The sequence below is a fragment of the Chrysemys picta genome, chromosome 7 (assembly GCF_011386835.1).
Source record: "Chrysemys picta bellii isolate R12L10 chromosome 7, ASM1138683v2, whole genome shotgun sequence".
Classification (NCBI taxonomy): Eukaryota; Metazoa; Chordata; order Testudines; family Emydidae; genus Chrysemys; species Chrysemys picta.
This window is the reverse complement of record NC_088797.1, coordinates 117,739,510-117,762,492: the sequence shown is the minus strand read 5'-3', so window position 1 is coordinate 117,762,492 and position 22,983 is coordinate 117,739,510. Positions and strand designations below refer to the sequence as shown.

Sequence of the window (22,983 nt, the reverse complement as noted above, 5' to 3'; positions counted from 1 at the left end):
GAGTCTTGACATGTACATAGGTCACAGAGAGCACACTGATGGGTATTAGTGTTGAGGGTGACACCATGAAGGGAGCGAGGGGGAAGGAAGACAAAATTACGGTTATTACAGGGCAAAAGCACGGTTGGCTTTGTGCCCTAACTGTGCAGTCACACACTTTAACATGTTCTGATTTCTTTAAAGTTTCACCCTGACTCTGAGTTTCTGGGTTTGGTGTAGTAAAGTGGTCATGATAGGGTGAAGTGGCTTACCCAGAGTATTATGAGCCAAGCTCCACCGCTCCCCTATTTCCTGTTTTGTAAGTGGGAGACCCCCTACCTTGTCCTCCACGCAAACACTTTTGTGATGAAGCTGCACAAAGCAGCAAGTTCCCAGCCTACAGTCCTATGAGTTGAGAGTTTTGTTTTTGCTGAACTGAGCAGTCTCTTTACAAAACTTGTAATGCTTGTTTTTGGGATAATTACACATCCCAAATGTTTTACCCTAACTCTGAACCTTAATTCCATTTTTAATTGGAGGCTGATTGACTTTTTGTTTGTTTGTTTGTTTTAAAACTTTTTGATGGAAAATTGAGTTTTTGACTAAACAAGATCTTTTGTGAAGAGCATTTCCTTTTTGTGGAAAATTTCAACTTTTCATCAAAACTGAATGCTGCAAACCCCAAAAGTTTTCAGCTGAAAGCAAAATATTTTGATTTGGAAATATCACTCTGGTGCCTCCTGGAAGCTGTAGTTCAGTGCCTTGTGCTTCCATTCTCCTCCGTGGGCTGGATTCCCTACTCAGACTGCGCCTCCCATGATGCAATGTGGGCAAGGACTCCCATAATGCTCTGTAGCAGCTCAACAAGAGGGGTTACCATGATGGATCCTGGGAGATACAGTTCAGCCAAGAAGCTCCCCCCCCCCCCATAGAGAATGGGGACATGAGCAAACTGAACTACAACTCTCATGAGGCATCAGAAAGGCTTTCCTGAATCAAAAGTGTTCAGTCTAAAATGTTTGGTTTTTATTTATTTATGTATTTATTTATTTTTACTGGAAAAATTGAAGGTTCCATGGTGGGGAGATTTTTTTTCCCCCCCAAACCAGCTCTAATCTTAGCATAGATTTGCCTGAAACTATTAACCTAGAAGTGACTGCTGACTTTCCAGTGAGCTGATATAAATCTCTTGGGGTGTACTTCTTACTTGTGAGGCATCCCATTAACTCCAGAAGAACTACAAAAGAGAACTCACATTCCAGAATGCCAGATTTCTGGTTCATGGGAAATTATGCGTTTTTAAAATTTGGTTTTGTTGCAAATCAGAACGAATCCAAATTTTTAAAAATGTTGTATGATCCAGTGTAGAGGGGCGGACTCACCCCTGCGGCGACTCCTGCTGGTTGTCTTGGGAATTAGCTCTCCCAGTGTCCGGAGCACCCTCTGCAGGCCGGTGATCCGCCTTACCTGCGGCCCCATGTCCCGCCCTGGACCCCGGTGCCCCTTTAACTGGGTGCTGCCCCCTGCCAGTAACCCCTCAGTCTTAGGGTCTCCCCTCCCAGGGGAACCCCCACCCACTATTCACACCTTGCCTCAGTATAAGGCTACTGCCAGTCATCGTCTAGCCCCACGCCCTGGGGCAGACTGCAGTATCAGCCTACTCATCACTGGCAAGGTTGGGTTTGGACCTGCTGCCTTGGCCTATCCCTGGGCTGCCCTCTGCAACCCCTAGTACCCCTTGGCCTTCTGCTAGGCCGCAGCCTGGGGCTTTCCAGGCTGGAGCTCCCCAGCCTGTACCCAACCCTGCTCCACTCAGGTACTCTGTAACTAGCTCCCTGCAGCCAGGCCCTTCTCTCTCTGAATGCAGAGAGAGAATGGGTCCTTGCTTCTGGCTCCCAGCCTTTATAGGGCCAGCTGGGCCCTGACTGGGGCGTGGGCCAGCTGCGGCTGCTTCCCCAATCAGCCCAGTATTCAAAGCTGCAGCCCTCTCCAGGGCTGCTTTTACCCCTGCAGCTCTCTTTAAGGACTGATTTCAAGCCCTTCAGGGCAGGAGCTACATCCAGAAATCCTGAAAATAAAAATGCTTTGGAAATTCTGACAGGTGATGATCTGTCCATGGGACCCAAATAGCTCCTTCATGAAATCAGTTTAAATACCAGTAACCAGCTCTACTAATATGAGTACAGTGATGCATGATTGAGTCTGGAGTAAGGATTTGTCTCTTATTTTATTAATATAATAGTATAGTCCTCAGCCTTTCCAAAGAATCTTAAATCTATGGGTTTGTCTTCACTATGGCAGTAAGTTGACCTAAGTTACGGTACTCCAGCTACGTGAATAACATAGCTGGAGTCGATGTAGCTTAGGTCGACTTACCCCAGTGTCTTCACTACGCTGCATCAATGGGAGATGCTCTCCGATTGACTTCCCTTACTCTTCCCAGAGATCTGGAGTGCTGGGGTCTACCGGAGAGTGCTCTGCTGTCGATTTAGTGGGTCTTCACTAGACCCGCTAAGTCAATCCCTGCTGCAATCGATTGTGGCAGCATCAGTCTCCCCATAGAGAAGACCAGCCCTATGATCCAAGCAACCTACCGCCTTCAGAAATTAGTATCAGTGTGTGAATAACAAAGAAGTAAAACTATAACGAGAAAACAGATTGGAGAGGGTGTGAATTTTCAGATCAAACAAATGTTGTGTAATGCATTAATAAAAGGTCAGAGGACAGCACTGATGTGAAGCCCCCTAAGAAATTCCTCTGTTTCTCTATTCTATAGTAATAGCCTTGAGTTCACTAGTAAATATCATTTCATTAGAATTGAATGAAAAAAGACTTTTCATCAAAAATGAAAATTTTCATAGAAAAATTTCGTTTTGTCATAAAAATTTCTAGGTTTTCACTAAAAAACCCGAACTCCACCCAAACATTTGTTAAACATTTTCAATTTCCAAAAACTGCACGCTTTTTTTAACCATAATCAGTTTTTCCTTGGGATATTTTGACCCAAAAAACCCCCCCACTACAATTTTTCAAAATTTCCTGCAAGCAGTAATTGCCATTTTCCAACTATTTTATGTAAATTACTCAGCAGAAGGGAGCCCACAACTGTTATAAGAACAAAGGCCTGAATCTTGTAACTTGTTCCATGTAGATGGATCATTAATGGTGCTCTGACCAGGGAGCAATTGATAAAAATTCACCATCTCACCAGTGCTATGCAACCTAAAATGCTATCCTGCCTCATGTCTTAGCAGTCACGATAAATTAATAATGTACTTGAGGTTAGTGCAGTATCCACACCTCCTGAAAGCGGATGTCATCCGAACATCCCACTGAAGATAATGCAATCTCTGTTTAAAATGACTGCACAGAAGCAGATAGGGAGAAAGGAACTGAGCAAAAACAGTTACTGTTTTTTGGCACGTGCTCTAGAGTTTTAAATGCAAGCATTCCCTAGTTCCCGCCACCCTCGAGATGCTAACATAATTGCATGGAATTCAGACGTCTTTACAGTTTTGTTTCTTCAACAGAAAAAAATCACCACAATGTTTGTTATACTCATCTTGTTTTGGGATTATAAAAATAAAGAAGTGTTGAGAGTGGGCTCATCTCTATCACACCGTGAAGGAAACACAGACTAGAATGTTAAACGAAGCACTAAAAAATTGCAGAAGGGCCTGATCCTGAAAACCGTGGCTCATCTGAATCCCACTGACTGCACTGTTTACGGTTTTGCAAGATCGGATCCCTGGAATGGAACTTGCATTTTGTAAAATATAAAGAGACACATTATAGTCTAGTGAGTAGGGCAATGGGCCGACGCTTGAGACATGTGTTCTGTTCTCCCTTTTACCTCTGACCTACTGCAACCTTGGCAAAGTCAACATCACCTCTTTCTGCCTCTATTTTTCCTCCCACTTCTTGTCTGTCTTGTCCATTTCGATTGCTAGCTTTTTGGCACAGGGACTGTCTCTCACCAGATGTTTGTACAGGGCTGAGCACAATGATCTCAGTTGGGGACTCTAAGTACTACTATAATACAGTCTTCGTTAAGTGTTTGTCTGCTGGGATTTTAAAGGATCTGGTTCTGATCTCACTTGTCCCAGGATAGATCAGCAGTAACTCCGTGCAAGTCAAGGCACTGGGCCAAGGAGTAACTAAGGGTTTTCCCTTGTGGACTCAGTATTGGTTTCTGTTCTTTCTCTCCCCTACATTCAGCAGCTTTGCTTATTGTTTTTGATTGTTTTTTAATTTTTTATTCTTTTGCCCTGGCCTCTTCCTCCTCCTCTTTTGTCATCATTGTAATTCCCTGCCCAGGCTTGTTGTGGAAAGGCAAATTTTGCACTTTTTTTTTTTTTTTACCTAACCACCAAGCTTTTGCACAGCCACTTGCTCTCTAAAACAAGCAGGCCTACATTCACCGCTCGCGTCAGCTCACGTTTACACCGAGGCTGTAGAGGCAAGTTCTCTGCTTCACAATTCACCCTTTGCACTGATCGGGATCAATAGCTGCCTGTAAGTCCCCTGCTGGGGAATTTCTTGGTGTGAGGGAGTCTCCAGCAGGTGCAGAGCTCACGCCTCCTCACAGCCCCCTATGCAGAGAAGGGTCACAAGGGGTGTGTCCAGTGTTCGGTGTGCCCCAGCAATACCCAATGGTGGGTGGTCCTTTGCGGACCATTATCAGCAGGCTTTTGTTACAGTAGACCCCAGACTGCTCCAATTTGTATCTGAGGCCTGGCAGAGAAACAAGAAGGCCTAAGTGGCTCCCTGATGGCCTACCCTCTCTGTTATGGCCTGCGTAAGATGGTCAGTCACAGCAGAGAATCTGGCCCTATTCAGATGGGTAGTTCTTCTGTATCTAACTCTATTGATCAACCAATGGCAGAACAGGCCTTAGAGTGGATTTCAAGGATCAGGGGGCATGAATCAGTGTCCACCTAACTTGGATTAGTCCATTAGTCCACGACATTCCAGCTCATGTGGAAGCTTGGGCTCTCAAGCCCACCTGACCCCCTAGACTTCAGACCCTGAGTGCTAGCCTGAGCCAGAACATCCGCACTGCTCTTTTTAGCACTCTAACTTGAGTCCTGCTAGTGGTTTGCTCCCCACTGCAGTGTAGACATGCCCTGTGTATCTAACAAATCTTGCATTTCGACGGCCTGCAATCATTCCATTTTTGGCTGTGCTTTTGATCTGACACACAGGAAGCAAAATCATCAGTGAGAATTTGCCGCTGATGTGGATTATTAAACAAAATGCAACCACAACATTTTACATTTCAAACTGAGTGGTGTCCAGGCCTCGCGCCAGCTCTCTGCATCAGGATGAAGTTCTTCCAGAAACTAAAAACTCCAAGATTTGGTATTAAAAGCCAATCCCTGATACTCCCTCTCAGTTTTGAGCCTTCTGTATGGACTGTAATAATAGAGCTGCTGCTTTCCTTTTTTAGTCTGTGGTGTTTAAAGGTCGGTAAAGAAATCATGCCCATCTGCAGGGCTTTTTACGTTGTGAGGTTATTGAAGAAAAGCCAGGCTGGTGATGGTGGAAAGTGCCAAAGTAATGGAAAGATTGGCATTGAGCCTGGAAACTTCTATGCTTTTTTGGCAATCCCACTGTGCTCCATAGGACTGCTTGTGGGGCCTCATGGAAAGACCTCATGAGCGTCATTAGGCGTTGGATCTGGTCCCATGTGCATGAAGTTGCTCATAAGGAAATTATTTGTTTTTGAAAAGTCAAGTGTTACAGGAGTAGATTTTTACTCTAGTAATTCTATTTCCTCATTTATTATCATGGTGATTTTTCTTTTTGGTGCTAATAATTAGATCTGTGCATGGGCCATGTTCAATATGTTTAACATGGACTGGGGCTAATGTATGTAAATCTTGTCAGACTTGGCACAATATCCTTTAACGCTTGTTTGTTTTACCCGTTGGCATGAAGAATCACCATTGACCATGGAGGAGTTCTCTGTCACTCAGGATTCACTGGTATTGTCTAGGGCTCTTAGAAATTTTTCCACAGAGAAGGTTTTTTAGGAAATGGCTAATTTTGACCAAAACAACCCCATAAAAATTAAAATAAAATAACGGGGTTATAACCAAAAACCGAAAATTTGGTTTTTGGCAACCAAAATGAAAACATGTCAGCTGAAAACTCAAAAGTGAAAATGAAAATTTTTTTTGGGGGGGGGGGGGGGGAAATGGTTTTGTAGGGACCTGCCTCTAGTCTTGACCTTGGTGTGGGCCAGAATTTTTGCTGTACTGTTGTTCTCTCTCAACTCTCATGCAGTCCTGGGCATAGCCTGACGCCTCTCAAGGTCAACTTGGAAGCTGTTTCTTCCGTTTTATTATTGAATCCTCCCACCTACTCAGAATCCAAATGTCAAGTCATTAATGTTTTTAAAAGAGTGAAGATCCGAGTCCACTACTCCAGTGGCATCAACAAAATAATGTAGCCCTGCATGTGCTATTTATCCTATGATGGGATGTGCTTGTGCAGACCCTTGTGCCAACTTGCTTCAGTGGGACTCCACACTGGCAAAAAAGGATCTGTGAGACCAAGACCTAACGAGACACATCCAAAGCCAGGTCGCTCACACGTGCAAATCATTGGGCTGATGATCTGTAAGTGTCATGGCTGGTTCCAAATAAACTATCCTCAACTACACGCAGGCTGTTAGTTCCCTTTTAAATGTATCGTCATATTAATTGTTCTAAAAACCTCAGCTCTTTAGATAAACTATCCCCAACTAAACATGGAGGTGATTCATCCAGTGGTTTGAGCATTGGCCTGCTAAACCCAGGGTTCTGAGTTCAATACTTGAAGGGGCCATTTAGGGAGCTGGGGCAAAAACCTGTCTGGGGATTGGTCCTGCTTTGAGCAGGGGGTTGGACTAGATGATCTCCTGAGGTCCCTCCCAAACCTGATATTCTATGATTCTAAAAGGCCAGCATGAGGCTTATGTCTCACTGAAACCCACAAAATAGGGCTTCAGTAGCACATCGGCCTTGTGCTGATGCCTTGCACAGTGGTGAACTTTGCTGCATGTGACTTGATTGATCAATAAATGCAATATCGGATCTTTGTGTGCAGTCTGACATACCCATCACATCTCCTCAACGTCATGTGATTTTTCTTTTAGACTGAAAACATTTCCTCCCCAAATATTCTAACTCTTGGGAGGCATTCAGATATCACACTGCTGGGCCCTGTGTACATACCTACAATAGAGAAATAAATCACCTACTGCAGTGTGGTTTCTTCTGTACTGGAGCCTATAGCCCAGTGGGCAGAACCACCAGCGATGGAAGAAGTATAATGAAGATGAGTAACACTTTCACCAGCAACAGTTTCAACCCCTTTCCTCAAGGCTTCGTCACAAAAAGCAGTGGGTCCCAATTGCCAGAGACCTTGCTAACTGGGAGAGGAAAGGACAACCCTTTCCTCCCCCCAGATAGGCACCACCACAGCCATTTCCCCTCCATGTTTATATTCCAGTCCTGATCACCCATGTGTCATGGATAGGTCTGGGTCAGCCCCTCATGCATTAGGACTTTGGGCTTTCCACCATCTCGCACATTTCCAAAAGGTCATTTGTGTGAGTAAACGGCTTTTGGGAGTAGTCTGATGACTTGCATGCACAAATGCTTGTGGTTTGCAGGTGCAGATGATTATGTTGGTAACGCTGCAGTTGTAAATGTAGCAGGTGGGATGAGGCCTCAGAGCTACTGGAAAGGATTTACCAGGTTTCAATGTGCTAATAGAAGGGCTTGAATATAGCAGAATTCCACACCATCGTACTGTGTGTGGTGGGAACAAGTTTCAGAAACCCTGTCTGGGATCACTATATCTTCCAGTCGATAGCACAGCACAGCAGAGCTCCATGTCTGTTCAATGCACTGGGATGAGCAAGGTGCATTGGAGGGGGTGGGAGAGTGGTTCCATTCACAAAACCGAGCTGCTGGCCGAAAACCTTGCACCGGGGAGGAGCAGTGCAACATGTTTGATGCTCCTTCCCATGCCTTGTAGCAATGACCATGCTTGGTAGGTTGGGGGTGAGGTTTTCATTTTTCAGCCCAATGAGTTTCCACATAGAGCTAAGCTTGGTTACCCAGGCCTCATTATTTTTAGCCAGTCTAAAATTTCTGTTAAGGTTATTAAAGTTCCCTCATTTGTCAAAACCATAGTCCATCTTCTCCCATTAGCAGAAGATGCTCCCAAGCTTCTCTTTCAGTAGAGCAAAATGTGACAGGTGGGCACCCTTGCCATGGATTGATTGATATAAAATAAAATAAAAGTATAAAACTAGGTGGTGGAGTATTCACAGAGGGCAAAGTTGTTCCCTGGGCAAAGGGTCAACAGAAGTTCTATAAATTAAGTTTGTTATTGAAGACTCGTGCAAGATTTAAGTGCTGGCCTTCAGCACAGGAGTGAAGTTCACCCAAGAGCACAAGCAGCTCATTGAAGTGTTAAACAGCATCCAGGATAATACGTTGAGATGACAATGCAGCGCACAACCTTTTCATGTAGCTTGTGCTATGCACAAGGGCACATCTAAATAAAATGCATAGGAAGTAGCATCACCCAAATATGATCTACATTTTTGTTGATCAAAGAGGCTGTGGAGAAAAAAAATAATTAAAAAGTAAAAGCCTTACGCAATGAGATTTAAAAGAAAACTTTGGAGGCTGACAAGATGCATCTGGCACGACTTCAAAGTACATATAATCAATGTTTGTCAATAGCAGTTTTGCCTCCTTTAATTTATCTTTCATGGATATAAAGCATGATGTTATTAGGATCCAGTCCATACCTTAATTCTGTTTGAGATTTGATGAATCAGGGGTCTATTAAAATTCAGGGCAAATCAGCTTATTCAAGGACACATTAGCTAAAGCTGAGCATTATCTAATTCCTTTTATCTTGCTGTCTTCCTAACTAGTTAAAGAATCTTGAATTGTTCTCTTTAACTTCTATGTGTGACCACCAACATACGAACACCTCTGTTATAGTGGGTGGGTGGGTAAATTATATATAACACCAATATAAAATATACTCCATCTAAATCGTATAGTACACACTCCAAACATTCCTTAAACATACAGCTTGCAAAGTCAAGCCCTCAAAAGTTAAGAAATGCCACAATTAAAGTCGCATGTGCAACCTTAATTCAGCCCTCTTGTGTGTTTGCATAATGATACAGTCTTTAATTACATGATCACATGCTATTTTTTTCCACAGGATGGCTGCCTCATTCAGGGCACAGGATGGACTGTGCTCATTTAATGAGCAGTTTTTCAATATTTTCTTTTCTCCTCATGGTCTCGTGTTTTATTTACTGCCCATTATTCACATCCTGCTCTGAAGACAGAATTATTCATTTCATCATGGGCTTCTATGGCACTCATCACTACAATATCTGAGTCCTTCACCAACATACATGAAATGTATTAATAGGACTCCCTGAATGACCTTGGGCAGGTCCCTTAAACTCTCTATACAGTAATACTTCCCTTCCCCCACTCTTTTCTGTCTTTTTACCTAGGCCTGGTCTACACTGGGGGGGGGGGGGGGGGGAGGGAGAGGAGGAAGGGGATCGATCTAAGTTACACAACTTCAGCTATGTGAATAATGTAGCTGAAATCGACGTACTTATATCTACTCACTGTGGTGTCTTCACTGCGGTGAGTCGACTGCTGCTGCTCCCCCGTTGACTCCGCCTGCGCCTCTCGTGGCGGTGGAGTACAGGAGTCAACGGGAGAGCACTCGGGGGTCGATTTATCGCGTCTACACTAGACGTGATAAACTGACCCCCGCTGGATCAATCGCTGCCCGCCAATCTTGCGGGTAGTATAGACATACCCTTAGATTCCAAGCATTTGGGGTCAGGGTCTTATGTGTCTTTACAATGCCTTGCACATTGGAACCCCTAATCTTGGTAGGGCCAAGGAGTTGCCAACAGTTGCCAACTCTTCTGCTGTTTTTATGAATCTCATGACATTTGGTATTTCTCTTAAAGCTCCTGCTCCTGGAGTCATGTTATTACATGAGATTCTCTGCTTTCATTTTAAAAAGAAGTAAATTCCTAGCTCTCCTGGTTGTTGGGGAAAGCTTGAAAACATAGCCCCTAAAGAGTCAAAACCCAGAAGCCAATAAAAAAGAGCCCAACATTTATTATTTTTAAAAATCTCATGATTTTTAAGCCAAATCTCATGAGGGTTTTTGCTGTGGGATTGTCTCTGACTCATATCTTTGAATGTCTACAGATGACAATAATGTTGATATTAATAAATACATACTACTTCTATTTATTACGCACTAGGTTGTTAAACTTTGTAATTTTGACATGTTCCCCAATGATCAAGACAAGAATGTACTGGAATGGATTCACCGGTAGCACATATTTGATCAGGATAGTCTGTTGACCAAACATTAAACATTAAACAATATTTGAGGCGTAGTTAATCATTTGCATTACATGAACTTGCTCTCTAGCCATTGCAGTTTGACTTTGCAGAAAAAAACATAGTCAACAAATGCAAGATTATTTGTAGGAAAATTTAGTTTGTGAGGATGGTCAATGGCGCTGTATCCCTTTGGGTTCTTCCTCTGATCCTATTGCTGGGGAATGCACCTTTCTGTGTAAGTATCCTTTTAAGGTAGTTACTGCTTGTGCAGTTCTTTGCAGAACCTTTACCTAGCAATTACAAAACTAAGCTATATCTCAGAGCAGTGCTTAATTTGTAAAGAAAGAGGTGCCGGGGCTGAAGCAATTTTTTTACATTTATAACTGATGCAGCAAACCCAGAGGTGCTGGAGGTATGAACTGCCAAGCCCAGAGGTGCCGGTGCACAGCCCTGGTACTAATTAAGTACCGTCTCAGAGATTGGAAGTACTGATTTAGCCTAGATTCAGATCCACTGGAATGTCATGGGCCTAAAAGGTGGAAACCTGAGCATTATAGAATAGGCATTACACCTCAGAGAGCCCCTTGGGGGAGAGGGCCCCCAAACGGGACAGAGAAGGAAAATCCAATGTAAAAATAGGTTGAAAGATAGAGCAGAATAAAACAAGCAGAGAGCGAGAGTATAAAGAGGCAGATGGGGAACACAGAGTCTAGTGAAAAAATACGTACTGTGGGCCAGATCCTCTGTTAGTATAAATCAATAGAGCTCTATTAAGGATCTGCACTTACATCTGTAAAACACACAGTATTTATTTGACAATGGTCAGGCAGCTGGTGTGCTGAAACCACTACCTATTATACTGACCAGTATTGTCTCATTGTTTCCTTGTACTCCCCTGCCTGTCTGGATCCATCTGTTGATTGTTGTCTTATACTTAAATTGTCAAATCTTTGACATCAGGACTATCTTTGTTCTCTGTTTGTACAGCGCCTAGCACCATGAGGTCCATGACTGAGGCTGCTAGGCGCAACTGCTATGAAAATAATAAATTATGATATTAACATAGTGCACCCCCATCTACCCATCTAGCTCTTGTAGAATATTCTTCTGTCCCTAATACATAGAACTGATTTCATTATAGCTAGGAGAAAACATATGTATTAATAAGTCTCCTAATCAACACACTTTCAGAGTCAGCTTTTTAAACTATCCCTAGTTCCCAATTATCCTTGACAAGTGGACCCAAATGATCTAGTTTTGACTCCTCCTGTATTTTTTATTATCCATATAGTGTCAAGGCATACATGGAGCTGTGCAATACGTGAACAGTGCCAAACATTTAATTGTACCTTGCTCAGAAGACCCGAGAGTCTCAAAACGCAGAATGTGGCGTGTGGTTCTTAGAGCTAGAAAGCTTCATGGTTCAAATGGGTTTTCTAAAATTTTTGGAGGAGACATTAAACAGACGGGTTGCCTAGATGGGGTGGTGCGTGCATTTGTGTGAAACAAAATGTTGGAGTTTGTTTAGTCTAATTCTGGTGAACGTTAGTGTTATTAAGTGCGAAGTTAGTACAGTGGCTCTGGACAGTGTGAAGCTTACAGCTCTGCTAATGTTTCCATACAAATACTAACACATCCCAGTCGTTGCTAGGTGGAGATGGCTTCCAAAAGAGGCTAAATTAAAAGGTACTATTTGGCCAATTTGTGTGAGGAGACAAGTACTGACAAAGCCAGTAGGGTGTTTCTTTTTCCACAGTCCCACAATGCAAGAAAGGGAAACAATATGTTTATAGCCAATAAAAGGCAATACATGTTACATCTTGTTAACCTGTGGAACAACCTGCCACTTGATTTATTGAAGCAAAGATTTTTAACAAGTTTTTTTTTTAACTATATAAGATGTTGGAGCTTTTGCTTACTTCTATTAAAGTCAATGGAAATATTCCCCCTAATGACAGTGAGAGCATATTAGGCCCTTAATAAGTCGGAATCTGAACCAGAATTGCAGTTGCTGTGATAAAAATAAGGGCTCCCAGTCTTCATGTTTAATGGAGCTCCTGGAGGAATTCGTCTCTCTGTAGTACAGTATTGCAGTTAGGTCCATATGTGTTTTTTCCAATGACCATTGATGCAGAAAGGAGTCGATACTCACCTAAAAGGGTCAGTCGTGTTCTCGGGTTTGTTAATTTTGCAGACTTATTCAAAGAGGATTAAATTTGCTTAGCCAGGTGAGTGCTTGCGTTGATTTAGTAGAGTAAGGTGCTATTCCCTGTGAGTAAGGGCATGAAAAAGTGGTACTAAGCATGTGATCTGCCTGCCAGATAACCAGAGATGCCAAACAGCAGCTCCTCCGCATCAACAGAGCCCCCAAAATATTCACATTTCTGACTGTAGGGGGAAAAGGTTAACAGCAAAACATTCAACACAACTAGAGAACCCCCAAACCCTAGTCTTATCAGAGCTAGAGAGAAATACTTTTCCAGATCTGTTCATCCCATCACTAAAGAAAAATAAAAGATGGGCTTGTAACCCAAGAGAAGTTAAAAATCACTTTTAAAAACATTCCCATTCCTCCAAACATTTCAGCACGCAGATTTTCTCACAAAAGAGGTGGTTGTTTTTTTTTTACTTATTCTTTAATGAAGATTCCAGTTGATGAGATTTCAGGTTTACTGAAATTCATTCTGAAATTCTAGACGTTGATGTGCTTAAATTCAGTCCTTTGGAAGAAACAGAGAGAGGGTTTTTTAATGGCTTACGGATCTTTTTGAACTGGCTGGTGAATACATGATCAGTGATTTTCACTACACAACAGAGTTTTATTTAAATAGTGTATTGTTAGGGCTATCCATCCACAGGCAACAACGCATACCACACACTTGATCCAATGATGCATTTGACAACTTACTGGCGGCATCAATACTCGGGTGCTTCAGTGTCAGTTTTACAGATTTTGTGGGAACCCAATCAAATCTAAACGAGTCCAGAATGATGCTGATGCTTTAATTCACACCAATTGCAGAAGGTTGGATCCTGTACTAAATCATGTACAGATTTTCCTAACTAATCCTTAATGTTAGAACAATTAATTAGCTTTGATGGTTTTAATCTGACTTTCCTGTAAATATCACTGAGGAAAATGGAGTATATATATATTACCCTCCACCCTCCAAAATTTCATTAACGTTGCTAAAATGCAAAAGCAATTCTGCTGTCACCGAAAAGCAGCACGACAGAATATTCAGCAGGCTAGTTTTTAATAAAACATGTTTTTATTCATAATTAATATAACAAGGTTTTTTGGCTTAGCACTTGGCATGAATCCCAGCGGAAAAAAAAAAGGCCCAGTTGCTGTGACGTGACCATGACATGACAAACATGTTACAAGAGGACATTTTGGGCTTAATGATTTGTTCCAAAGAAGTTGCACTGAAAGCAGTCGGTCAAAAAAAAAATAAAAATAGACTTTACACTCAGCCAAACTCAGTGGAAAAAATAAATTAATGTTTCCTTCCTTTCCATGATCATCCTCTTCATTTTATTTTTTATTAGACTTGGGTTTTAGGAGTTTTTATATGTAGCAGTATAATCATTAAAGGGTTATTGTTATAATATTGAAGAAGCCAAACAACATTTCATGCATTAGTTCCGTCTAGACAGAACTGAACAGAAAAGCACCAGGATTTCAGGATAAGGTCCAAGGCGAAATTCTCCCGTCAGTTCGATGCAATATGATCGGAAAAGAAACCAGTTACAAATGTGAAAATCTGGAGTAAATCCATCAAGGGTTGTGGAATTACAACATTGGTGAAACTGAGAGCAGAATTTGGCCGTATTTAAACGACATAATTGAACTATATGCAAGTTTTGCTTCAGTGACTAGAGATCCTTTACAGTTTTTATTCAATTTATTTCGCTTAGAATTTCAGTAGGAATTCACTGGTTATCACATCACTATTCTGAGAACCTGGGCTTTGCTTTTTTGTTTTTTAATGATTGTCTCACTCGACTTCTTAGCAAATATTTAGTAGCAGAGACATTCTCAGACTAAGGTCTGATATCGTTAAGGATTTCTTAGTTTTGCAAAATTAAAACAAAAGACTCTGTTATTGAAACACTGAAGTTGTAGCGTTAAGCACAGTAAGAGTTAAGACATTGCTTCAGCAAAGTATCCTTTCTCAGCAAAGTACCGAAGCTTGTGGTTTAAGTGCTTTGCCGATTTCAGCGTGGGTTTAAATACTTTGCTGAGTCGGGGCTTCAGAAGTCAGTAAATATGAGAGCTATGTTTGTGCCCCGATTTCATGATGATGGGTGAATTTTGAAAAGTTCAATAGGAAATTAAGGCCCTGATTTAGCAAAGCACTTGCTCACATGGTAGGCGTTGATGGGACTTAAGTATGTGCTTAATGTTAAGCATGTGCCTAAGCGCTTTGCTGAACTGACGCCTTAATATTCAAACCTTTCCTCATAGGAATAGTCCCACTGACTTCACCAGCACTACTCACAGGAGTAAGGTTGACTCACGTGAGTAATGGATGCAGAATCGAGCCCTTACCTCTGCCCATTGATGTGGACATTTCAGAAAGTATGAAAACTAAAGAAGGCAGGGTTGTAATGGAGAATGTTTTGAACCCACCAGCATGACCACTATCTTAACCTACAGTATATTTGCTTGTGAAGCGTGAATTATTAAGAGATTATTACGATTTTTAAAATGCTCGGCGAAACCCACTGTTCAGAGTTTGTCATGCATCCCACTGCAGTGGCTGGGCCACAGGGGATCTGAATCTCCTGTAGCTACCAGCTAAAGGAGCTATTTCTTCAGCTCGAGTGCTAGATGCTTATCACTTAGTGCTAGAAGTCCCAAAGTCAGGCTACATCTACACTACCACAGTAAGTCGACCTAAGTTACGCGACTACAGCTACGTGAATAATGTAGCTGAAGTCGATGTAGCTTAGGTCGTCTTACTGCAGTGTCTACACCATGCTGGGTCGACAGGAGACACTCTCCTGTCAACTTGCTTTATTCCTCTCATTCCCGATGGAGTACTGGGGTCGACCGGAGAGCGCTCTGCCATCGATTTAGCAGGTCTTCACTAGACCCGATAAATCGACCCCCAGTGCATCGATCGGCACAGCATAGGAACAGGTCATGATGCCGGCTGCTGCGTTTGTCAACAGAATGCATTGATTAAATAAATCAATGATGCTGGTCTATGCACATTCTCCCCATAGTTCTGTGGTATGCACATATGGGCAGCATGCTCTATTGCATCATAAAACAATTCCCCGTACAGAGAAATATGAGTAGTCAAAGCAGCATTGATCACTGGTCCATCAAGGCCAATATCCTGCCACGGCAACTCTGGCCTAAGTTTGCCTGATGCTGCAGGAAAGCAAAAAGCCTTCACAATGCCCCTAGCTAATTGTGCAATGCTATAACATAGACGGAAATATTCCTTTCTGACCCCCGAAGGCAATCAGCTTATGCCCTGAAGCGGGAGGGTTGATATCCCTTGTAACTAAAGGGACTTAATGGCTTTGCATAAGCTTTAAGTCTAACAGCATAACCTGCATTCTCAGCACTGATTGCAGAATGTTTGATGATACCCAGCACTTCTGTCAGGGTGATAGAATCTGCTTTTGCAGCCCCATTGAAACAGATTTTGCAGCCCCCTTCTTTGCTCCTGATTCCTGAAACTGAGCCTGTTTTCCATGTAAGCACAAATGCACAAGCTCAACAACTGAGCCGGTTTGAAAACACCCACACTTTCCCAGGAAGCTTCTTGTGGTGCAAGATTAACTTGTGGTGCAAAGATTGTCTTGAAATACAGTAGCCAGGAGCCCTTGGGTAGGCAGCAGAGGTGGTTACAACAGCATCTCCAATAGCCATGCCTTCAGCTCCCTTCTGGGTCCCAAGGGGTTCCTGTATCAGATGCTAAAACGGGAAAGGGTGTCAACTTAACAGTTCCAAAAATAGAGACATTAAATAAATTCAGTTTCTGATATTCTGAAACCAGGCACATTCGGTGCTTGTCATCTGATCTCCTAAAGCAAATAAAAAAAGATTGCAGCATAAATATCTTATTCGAATATGTTTGGTTGTCTTTTCTCCTCAAGACTCTAGGGCTTGTAATGGAATCAAGAGGCAGGCAGTATGTGTATTCCTAACTTGGGAAAGGCAGGGGTTGCCGTATTGGGAAAGAGAAACCTAGAACCCACTAACCATGATGAAGTCCTTTTAAGTAGACCATTTCCCACTCTAAGGATAATGTGTATATGTTCCCTGTATGCTCCATGTGAGAACACACCCTGCTTCCATTATAATCCAGTTATAACATTGACTGAGTAATGCAATGCCGTTGGGAGCGTGGGGCTTTTCCAGCAAAGTTCCTGGAATGCTGCCGTTCAACAGGGTGGTACCCAAGAGTTTGGATGCTTGTTAGACTGTCTGATTCCTTTCTAGTCTGTCAAAAGCCCAGACAAAAGATCCCTTTGAAAGCTGTCAGAGTGGACAAGAGATTCACAATGGAGAGGCAGTTGTGGCTATGATTATAGCTCTTTCAGACCTACTGTCGGTGACAAACAGAATTTGCTCAAGCGCTCTCCCGTGTCTTACAACCAGTCTCAGTTCTGTATCTATTTGATTGTAATGGGGAACGGCAATGTGTAATCTCCAGGTTTATGGTTAGGAAGGAATTTTCCTTGGCAGGGCCTGTAGGCAGGGAAGGTTAGGGGATATTCCGCTTCCTCGGAAGCATTAAGCAGTGCAGCCAGGTGGCTGTATCCCACACAATCATTTCCAGCAACTGCACTGGTCTTTCCCATCTTCTGCCTCTTTCTTTCAAAGATCTTTTGTCATGTTCTGCCTAGCAAAGGGCAGATATTTGAGAGTTCCCTGCCCTGCTACATTTCGCTCTTTCCCCAACCTGTCTCTTTATGAGTGTTACCCAGGGTATTTCTGTGGATTTATTTTATTTATTTTTATTTGAATTTTTATGGCAAGGGTCCAAGGAGAAAATTCTGGCTCCATGTGACATGCCATGCAGAAATAGGCACAATTCTCACAGGGAGCTTTAGAGCTGAGAGGTTGAAATATAGTCTCAAAAGCACTCAAGCGACTTAGGCTTATAAGTCCTGTGTCCAAAGGAGACTTAGGAGCCTAAACCCACTGACGTCCATTCACAAGACTTAGGCTCCTAAATGTTTTTTGTAAATTTTACCCATTATCATGGTCAGGTAGACATTTTTCTCAGAACAAGAACCATAAGAGTTTTAAAAAGCATTCTGCAGCTATACTGTGTACAGGTGGACAAACTAAAAAATCAGTATTTATCTTACTGTGGCTGCAAGGTATAGGAAAATATCACAACTTACTCCAATGAGGTAACTAGCTCAATTCATGTTTTGTTTTTGTTCCTATATTCAAATGTTCATATATTTTAGGGCCAGAGGAGGCCATTATGATAATCTAGGCTGACCTCCTCCATAATGTAGGCCATCGAACCTCTCCCAGAAATTTCTTCATCAAGCTCATAATGTCTGTTTGAGTTTTAACATATCTTTTATTAAGACATCCAGTTTTGATTTAAAGACTGCAAGTGATGGTAATCCAGCCACATCCCCAGGTAAGGTGTTCTAATGATTAATTGCCCTCAGTCTTCAAAATTTGCACCTTATTTCTGGTCTGAATTTGTCTCGTTTCAGATCCAACCATTGGATCTTATTATGCCTTTTTCTGCTAAATAAAAGATTAGTCTACTATCATAAATCTCTTCCCAATGTAGGTACTTGTAGACCATGATCAACTCACTTCTTAAACTTCTCTTAGGGTACGTCTTCCCTACCCGCCGGATCGGCGGGTACTAATCGATCTATCGTGGATTGATTTATCACGTCTCATCTAGACACGATAAATCGATCCCCGAATGTGCTCCCTGTCGACTCCGGAACTCCACCAGGGCGAGAGGCGGAAGCGGAGCTGACGGGGGAACCGCGGCCATCGATCCCGCGCCGTGAGGACGCGAGATAAGTCGATCTAAGATATATCAACTTCACCTACGCTATTCTTGTAGCTGAAGTTGCGTATCTTAGATCGATCCCCCCCAGTGTAGACCAGCCCTTAGATCAACTAAACAGACTGAGCTTCTTAAGTCTCTCAATATAAGGTATTTTTCTAGACCTCGACTCATTCTTGTAGCTGTGTTCTGAACCCTTTCAAATGTGTCTACATATTTCAGAAGTGTTGACACCGAACTGGACACAATATTCCAGTAATGGTCTCACTAATATGTATACAAAGGTAATCGTACCTCCCTAACACTACTTGACCCCTGCTTATACATTCAAGGACCACGTTCACCTTCTTAGCTACAGCTTTGCACTGGAAGCTCATGTTCAGCTGGTTATCTACCTTGATTGCTAACTCCTTTTCAGAGTAGGACCTACATTCTTTTATTTGTAGATGTATAACCTTGAATTTGGCTGTGTTAAAATGCGTGCTGTTCAAACGAGCCCAACTTATTACCAAACGATCCGGGTTGGTCTGTATAACTGACCTGTCCCCTTCATTATTTACCATTCCATCAATTTTTCTGTTACCTGAAAATTTTACTAGCAATCATTTTATATTTTCTTCCACATCGATTAAGATAATAAAGAGCATTGGTCCGAGAACAGATCCCTGTGGGACCTTTATAGAAACACTCCCACTGGATCACAATTCTCTGTTTACAATTGCTGTTTGAGATCTATTACTGATCTAGTTTTTAATCCACTTACTATGGACTGCATTAATTTTATATAGATCTAATTTTTTATCAGAATGTCATGCAGAACTAAGTCAAATGCCCTACAGTAGTCTAAGTATTTACGTCAATGCAGTTACCTTTATCAACCAAACTTGTGATCTCATTAAAAAACAGCATCATGTTTGTTTGACAAGATCTGTTTTCCAAAAAATCATGTTGCTTGGCTTTAATTACACGACCATTTTTAATTCTTTACTGATTGCGTCCAGTATCAGCCTTTCCATGATTTTGCCTGAGATTGATGTCTCTTGTTTCCCAGGTCATCCTATTTACTCTTTTTAAATATTTGCACAACATTGGCATTTTCCAGTCCTCTGGACATTTGCTAGTGTTTCAAGTTTTCTTAAAAATCAACATTATTGCTTCAGAGAGTGCCTTAGCCAGTTCCATTAATACTCTTGGGTGCAAGTTCTCATCCTACAACTTTAAAAATGTTTAACTTCAATAGTTGCTGTTTAACATCATCCCTAGTTGCTGATGGAATACAAAGCATTTCATTATCACTGTGAAATATTACATTGTTCTGCTTCTTTCCTAACACAGAACAGAAATATTTGTGGAATATTTCTCTTTTCTGCATAATGTTACCATCCCTGTACATCAGAACAAAAATCTGAGCTATAATATTGCTAGGATTTTCTTTGTTCCTGATAGATTTAAACAATTTCTTATTCATTTGTACCATTGTGTTTCTTGCATCTGACTCAGGTTTGAAGGCTCTTTTCCAGCCATAACCTGAGGTTATAGCCACTTTCAACCACTCTTAGCGCCTAGTTTCTCAATTCCCATGATGCGCCAAAGGAAGGACACCCATATCTGAGCACTTGAGGGTGAACATTGGCAAATCAGTGAGTAAATTTGCTTCATGAAAAGGGACTTGCAACAAACAGCCAGATGCTTATTGGCAAGTCCTGCTTACAGCTAGGGCCATACCTGTAGTCTTTTCTCAGGCAAAATTGCCATGGGCTTAAATGGCTGCAAAAGGACTGTAGGGTTTGGGCTTCAGTGCACAGTTCTGGCATTAGGAGGTCCAGTCTGTTACATTTAACTAGCTGAATCCTTTTGCTGTCCATGAAGTTAGAACACAGATGATAAACACCTACAATGAAAAAATATAAAGTAGCAAACATTGGTAGGGCCTGCCTTTTGTGTTCTAGATCTAATTAATGAGCTAATGTTTGTCAGTGCTTTGGAGAAATGAAGCATTGGATAATTGTTTATTCTTATTCTTATTGCTATAAAGTCCAGTCTAAGTTTGGCCATTTCAGCCATTTTTCCAATGCACTGGTAACTCCAGGCTCAGCAAATTAGCCAGATACATTTTATCTTAAATATTTTTGTAGGGCTTTTGTTTGTTATGAGACTGAAGAATTAAAATGTACAATGAGGTGCCTCTGACATCTAGCTTCATCTTTTGTCTCTCTAATGCCCTGATGCAAACAGGATTCACACGTTCAGCAATTTTTTTTCTCTCTTGAGAACACAAAGTATCCGTGGCAAGCTGCAGAAATGATCATGCTTGGTGAAAGAAAACCAGAATCTATTATTTTTCAACTTCTTTTGTTTGAATCCTGCTTCTGACTTGTTTTATGATACTTCCACTGAAGAACAAGTGCCCCCTCTGGTGGCCTCGTGAAATATAGCAACATGCCAGGTGCAAGCATAAAAAACACAGAGAGGGCTCAGCCCTAGTCTTTGATACTCACTGTGCATTGCTGTGAATCTCGGAAACTTGGCTACCTGCTGATTTCACACAGCAACTCAAGGTGCTAAAACAAGAGCAAGGGCTAGACCTTAGGGGCTGAGGAGGGTTGCACTTTCTGTGCCGTCCAAAGATGAGAGCTACAGAAAGTTTTGTACATGAAGTAAAACGTGGCTTTGTGCCAGTAAGAGAAAATTCCTTTAAGCCAGTATGGTTTGGTGAAGCATTTCAAAGGCGAGAGGCCAATTCTCTCCTTCGTTGTGCTAAGGTGGCTGGGTCATTAGAGGTAGCACTGAGGGACGGGGGAACATAACACAAGATCCTGATGGGAAGAGTAATGGTGAACACACCGGTCTGGTCTGGTATGTAAACGTTTTACCCACCTAGCTATGCTGAGAAAAGCACAGCCCTCACCCACATAGCCCTGGTGGCAAAGCCCTCGCATAAATGGAGTTATATAGAGATGCGGCTTATTTAGCTGGCGGGACTGCTACAAGCTATATTGGCAAAATACACCTCTACCCCGATATAACGCTGTCCTCAGGAGCCCAAAAATCTTACCGCGTTATAGGTGAAACCGCGTTATAGCGAACTTGCTTTGATCTGCCGGAGTGCGCAGCCCCGCCCCCCCGGAGCACTGCTTTACCGCGTTATATCCGAATTTGTGTTATATCGGGTCGTGTTATATCGGGGTAGAGGTGTAATGCCTTTGCCAGAGTAAACTAGACGCCCACTAGAAGGGTTTGCCAGAATAGCTATATGGTATATTTATGCTGGCAAAGAGAGCCTTAGACATGCACTATACCCCCATTTATGGAAAAGTCCTGTAGAAATCCATATGGCTCTCCAGAAATTAATTCCTTAGTACTAGGTGTAATGTCTGTACAGTATTGCAGCAGCACCTAGAGGCTTTAGGATCGAGGCTTAAAGTTAAGCATCTGCTTCAGTTCTTTGCTGAATCAGACAAGGCGCCCCGCAAAAAGTGATTGGCAGTCCCAATTGGACAGATAATGCAGTGAATGATGGAAACCGACAAGGTGGGGAATTTGGGTTAAGTGCAGAGAGACATCTCTAACGAATGGGAAGGATTCTTACTTTTGAGGGACGGGGATTGTAAATGTAGCTTTGCTTTGTACCATTCTTTGCTACTTGCTTGTTTCTTTTTGTTTAGTGTATTTAGCCAACCAGGATTAAGTTCCGTTTCAGCGTTTTGATTTAGACTCATCTCTAATATGTAGCCCAATACCCAATTTTGTACATTGCCTTACCTTGCAAAGGGTGAGGTCAGATGCATTTTGCTTGTACAATTGCCTCTGAATCTGGGCTCTGGCAAGGGACTTGGGGAAACCTATGCCTGCACTAATGAATATATACCTAGTATATTGCATTTATGGCCCTATAATTGTCATCACCCCAGTCATTGACCTGAAAAAATTGCATGAGTGTGCATCATCCTAGTTGCAAATGATTTGGTTAGAGACTTGGATGGTTCATTTAATTGCAGCTGTATGGAGGCTCTGCTGAGAAGTCTGGGGAACTCTGCTCTGCTAAGGTTCCCGTTGTAATCAGTGGAATGGTTGGATCTGGAGTTTCTGTTCTCCCTGTTTCAAACACAAGAGGGGCACAAATACACCCACAGCAAACTAGTTTACATATTCAAGTTTGTATTCACAGAACGTTGTTTTCTGCATTATTTAACCCGTTCATTGTCTATCAAGCATAGATAATGAACCAAGTAAATAATGCAAAAAAGCAAAACCGAAACTCTCCAAATCATTCTGTGAATACTAGTTTGAATACATAAACGAGGTTGCTTTGGGCGTATTTGTATCCCTCCTGTACTGTGAAATAGGGAGATCTACCTTCTCTGTACTATTCAGTATTCTGTATAACTCTCATCCCATCCACAAAATCATGTATATAACGTAACTGTATGTGTTTTAACACAAGAAGAAATGCCAGGTTAAAGCCTATTTAGTGTCTCATTGCTAGGGATGTTCGTGCCAGTTTGGATTCAATAAAACCCTCTTCAGCTGAACCGTCTCTTAAAACTCAAACACCTCCAAAGGTTTGCTTAGCTTTCTTC

The 22,983-nt window shown here is 42.1% G+C and overlaps 1 protein-coding gene across 6 annotated transcripts in view; it reads left to right on the top strand.

Moving 5' to 3' along the window:
- Positions 1-10,464: 10,464 nt before the first annotated feature.
- The window catches only part of HABP2 (hyaluronan binding protein 2), a 54,582-nt gene continuing 42,063 nt past the window's right edge, over positions 10,465-22,983 (top strand). For all 6 annotated transcript variants that reach the window (XM_065552459.1, XM_065552455.1, XM_065552458.1 and 3 more), the window contains exon 1: positions 10,465-10,620. In XM_065552459.1, the coding sequence (XP_065408531.1) occupies positions 10,552-10,620 (69 nt within the window). In that variant the 5' untranslated portion in view covers positions 10,465-10,551. The remainder of the gene's footprint in view (positions 10,621-22,983) is intronic.